The sequence below is a fragment of the Grammomys surdaster genome, unplaced genomic scaffold (genome assembly GCF_004785775.1).
Source record: "Grammomys surdaster isolate TR1022 unplaced genomic scaffold, NIH_TR_1.0 125946, whole genome shotgun sequence".
Classification (NCBI taxonomy): domain Eukaryota; kingdom Metazoa; phylum Chordata; class Mammalia; order Rodentia; family Muridae; genus Grammomys; species Grammomys surdaster.
Window position 1 is genome coordinate 3,422,073 of NW_021620768.1, and position 4,838 is coordinate 3,426,910.

At 45.2% G+C, this 4,838-nt stretch overlaps 1 protein-coding gene across 1 annotated transcript in view; it reads left to right on the top strand.

Annotated features, from left to right (window-relative positions):
- The window catches only part of Nup210l (nucleoporin 210 like), a 115,929-nt gene that overhangs the window by 42,315 nt on the left and 68,776 nt on the right, over positions 1–4,838 (top strand). The window contains exon 13 of the mRNA XM_028753084.1: positions 511–709. Coding sequence (XP_028608917.1) covers positions 511–709 — 199 coding nt within the window. The remainder of the gene's footprint in view (positions 1–510; positions 710–4,838) is intronic.

Consider the following 4,838-nt stretch of genomic DNA (forward strand, 5'->3'; position numbering starts at 1 on the left):
ATATATATATATATATATATATATATATGTGTGTGTGTGTGTGTGTGTGTGTGTGTGTGTGTGTGTGTGTGTGTGTACATATATATGTATGTGTGTGTATATATGTATGTACATACATATATATGCGTGTATATGTGTGTGTGTATAACTGAAGGCTAGCTTGGTCGTAGTGAGCTTTCCTAGCATGCATGAGGATCTACATTCAACTTACAGCATCGCCATCACCCCACCAAAAAAGAAAAGAAAGACTAGGGGAACTAAAGTAAAGCATGGAACTAACGATACATGTACATCTGTTGCTGAGACAGGATCTCACTGTGTAGCCAAGGATGAACTTGACTCTATTGTATTGGCTCTGCTTTCTAAGGGCTTGACTCAGGCATGTGCCCCATACCAAAATGTTCATACTTATATGTATATTACATATGTATAGACACACAGCACGTGATTATGCATGTGTCTTAACATCCTTTCTAAGACTTTCCTAAAGGTTAATTGCTTTTCCTTAAGGTATATGTCATGAAGCTGAACAAAATGGAACTGTTACCATTTCAAGCTGATGTGGAAATCGGCCAGATTATCGAGGTACCCATTGCAATGTATCATGTAAACACAGAGACCAAGGAGGCCATCGCATTCACAGACTGCTCGCACTTACCCCTCGATCTCAACTCGGATAAGCAAGGAGTCTTCACTCTTTTTAAAGAAGGCAAGGCTAAGCTCTTTTACCACCCCACCCCTTCATCCTCTAATTGAAGGACAACCACCACTGATGTTTAATTCATATAATTCTTTCTCTCTTTCCATCCCTCCCCATCCCTCTCACTATACACACACACACACACTGTCTCAGCCTACTGAGTACTGGCATAAAAGGGCCTTGAAACAGTTGTTACTCTACTCTTTTTATGTTGAGAGCAAAAGCACAGGGGGAAAATGTTGTGTCTTTGTGTGTGGTGTGCATGTATGTGCTCATGTTCCCGTGCATGTGGATGCACATGCAAACACATGGATGTGCTGCCTGGATTTGGAGGTGATATTGGTGTCTTCCTTGATTGCATGCCGCTTTATTTATTGAAGCAGAGCCTCTTACTGAACTCAGAGCTCACCCCTTCTCACTAGTCTCGCTTGTTTTGGGATCCTGTGTGCCTCACAAGTACTAAAGTTCCAAGTGGTCATCACACCTGTCTGGCTCTTTCATGGCTCTTTCCCTCACACCCAGAGAGACGTGCTTTATCTTCTGAGCCGACTCCCCATGCCTAAAGCAGACCATGTTCTAGGAGCATCTTCTGCATCTGGCCACCCTTTCTTTTACTCTTCCTTTCTTTAATACATGCATTTTGTTTTCAGGAGTGAGGATTTATCCTAGGGACTTGGAGATGCTAGACACTCAGTCTTCCACTGCACTGTGTGCCCAGCCCTGTCATACCTCCTTTTAAGAGGAATATAGTGTTATTTCGTGACTGCATGCTGTTTTCAAAAGGAGGCAATATATTTATCTTTTCTTTTTTGAGAGAGAGCCTCCACTTGGGAGGCAGTGGCAGGTGGATTTCTGAGTTCGAGGCCAGCCTGGTCTAAAGAGTGAGTTCCAGGACAGCCAGGACTACACAGAGAAACCCTGTCTCGAAAAAAACAAAACAAAACAAACAAACAAACAAAAAAACTCAAGGTCATCTTTGGTTACATAGCAAGTTCAAAGCCAGTCTGGGTTACATGAGGCTCTCTCTCTCTCTCTCTCTTTTTTTTTTTGGGGGGGGGTTCGTGACAGGGTTTCTCTGTGTAGCCCTGGCTGTCCTGGCACTCACTCTGTAGACCAGGCTGGCCTTGAACTCAGAAATCCACCTCCCTTTGCCTCCCAAGTGCTGAAATTAAAGGCATGCACTACCACTGCCCGGAGACCTTGAATTTTTGATCCTCCTGCCTCCTGCTGAGATGACAGACTGCAATACCATGCCTGATTTACACTGTACTGGGGACAGAGCATGCTCAGTAAGCACTCTCCCAACTCAGCCATACCCTTCGTCCCAGCAGTATGTTTTTCTAGTGAATAATTTATTTATAAAGACCAGCATGCATGCTTCCTGCTGTTGAAGTTCACATTTTATACTGAGCCCCACTGGTTTTCACTAATATAGTGCAGAAGTAGCATGGACTTTTTCTTTAAAGGGTCTTTTTTTTTTTTTTAAGATTTATTTATTATATATGAATACACTGTAGCTGTCTTCAGACACACCAGAAGAGGGCATCAGATCTCATTACAGATGGTTGTGAGCCACCATGTGGTTGCTGGGATTTGAACTCAGGACCTCTGGAAGTGCAGTCAGTGCTCTTAACCACTGAGCCATCTCTCCAGCCCCCAAAGATTTATTTATTTATTTATATGTAAGTACACTGTAGCTATCTTCAGACACCCATATGAGGGCATCAGATCTCATTGCAGATGGTTGTGAGCCACCATGTGGTTGCTGGGATTTGAACTCATGACCTCTAGAAGAGCAGTCAGTGCTCTTAACCACTGAGTCATCTCACCAGCCCGCATGGACTTTTTCTTAGCATTTACTGTTTGCCAGTCACTTTTGTGAGTACTTTCCCTTATTAATTCATGTGACTCTTTGATGTCTGTAGGAGTGACATCAGCTCCACTTCTCCCTTGTCCTGCTTGCTCATCAGCAATGTACCATCCTCCGGCTTGCCACACTCCTCTCTTCTAAGCTCTAACTTAAACCGAGTTGTCTCTTATGTAAGGTAGAACATCATTTTACCTTCCTATCCTGATAACCATTGTAAGTGGTTTTAAGATGTTACTTAATATATTAATATGACCTGTCCAGTCTCCCAGTAATTAAAGCAGAGTCCTATGGATTTATTTATTTATTTATTTATTTATTTATTTATTTATTTAATATATATGAATACACTGTCACTATCTTCAGACACAACAGAAGAGGGCATCAGATCTCATTACAGATGGTTGTGAGCCACCATGTGGTTGCTGGGAATTGAACCTCTGGAAGAGCAGCAGTGCTCTTACCCTCTGAGCCATCTCTCCAGCCCTCCTATGGATTTTTAAAATCAGCTTTACCATAATTACTGGGCTAATTACCCCTAATCTATTTTTCTATACACTAGACTGTTAATTCCCCTGCTGTGCCTCCCCCAGGTTCTTGCTGTTTGAGTCCTGGGTTATTTCTGTTCCATTGATCCATCCTGGGGGGTGGGGGGGACATTTCACTCAGGCACACGCTCCTGGTCCATCACATCTAATGGAGAACTCCTGTTGTCTCTGTCTTCTTTCTCCTTCTCCCTCTTCCTCTCCCTTCTTCCTTTTCTTTCTCCTCCTAGTCCCTCCCTGTAATTCCCCCAGACAGTAGCTAAAACCCCACCTACCTGTATTCTCCCCAGTAATTAACCAATAGCTTTCAGTTGGGGGCAACCGGATCTTGGAGTTCAGAATTTAACATTTGAATGCACAGCACCAGATGAATCCTCAACAACTGTTATTCCAGAAAGCCTTTGTGACCCCAGAAGATCACCAAGGAGCCATTTCCAATGCAATCACATTAGGGTCTCTTTATCACAAACTTGAGTTTGGGCGTACTCACAGCTGACTCACAAGATGGTTTGCAGAAGCAGCCCTGAACTCTCATCAGGACAAGGTTTTAGGAAACAGAAATTAGTGTGTGTGGTGGTGGTGGTGGTGGTGGTGGTGGTGGTGGTGGTGTTCCAGCCTGGCAAGCATCTAACTATTGTACGCCAACAAGTTGGTGCTCTGAAGCAAGACTGTATATAATCATGAACGATCTGAAGGTACATCTGAAACAATCAGGCTAATCTTTAACTGTTGCTAGGAAGTAGCTTGGAAGTAACTCTGGCCAAGGACAAGCCGTGGGGTCCTTCCTGGTACTTGGGTGCAGCTTGGGTTCAACTGCAAGCCAAGTTCTCAGGCTATTTTGTTTTTCTTTTAAGATGGATGCTGATTCTAAGATGGAGTAGGCTTGGCCTCTCATTCCCCATTTTCTCTGGTAACTAGAAGGCCCAAACATGAGCCTTCCTGAAGTTCAAATGGCTTCGTTATAGAGGGATTGGTAGTGACTTTTTATCGCCATAAGTTGAATAACCCCAAGTCTTTCTTTTATGATCTGGACTAATTTGTTTAGGCTGCAGGGGCCAAAGGTGAGGAGCAGAAGTAAAATGAGCAGGGGGTCCATCAGGGTCGGTATCAGGGGTCAGCCATGGGGAGCTGTTGAACTGTGATTGATTTAGCCTTGTGCCTTTCTCTCTCTCTCTCTCTCTCTCTCTCTCTCTCTCTCTCTCTCTCTCTCTCTCCTTCCCTCCCTCCCCTCCCTCCCTCCTTCTCCCCTCGTCTCTCTCTCTTTCTCCATCCCTCCTTTTCCTCCCTTGCTCTTTTCTTCCCTTCTCTCTCTCCTTCAGCCTCTCTCTCTTTTCTACAGCCTGGAACTGGTTGCCCATGAGAAATTCCTGCAGGGCCCTGGGGACACTGACACCGTGGGAGACACATCACCCTGGCCTGGTGATCCTTGCCTCGGTGGGGAGCCTCTGGGAGCAGGGCAGGATGTGCAGCGTCTCTGGCTGGAGCATTTGCTATTTTCACAGGTGCCTGGAGTTGGCCCTGAGGCCCCCTCCACCGCACTATGGCTAGCTGTTCGGTCCAATGTTTTTCAAGGCTCCTAGACCCCCCAGGTGGCTCATCCCCACCACTGCCTGTGATGTTCACCCTGTTCCCTACCTGTCCTGGGTGGCCTCCTGGGCCCTCCACATCTACTCTGGAAATCCCTGTTTTCAAAACCTCACATGGTTCTTTGAGGCTTGGGGGGGGG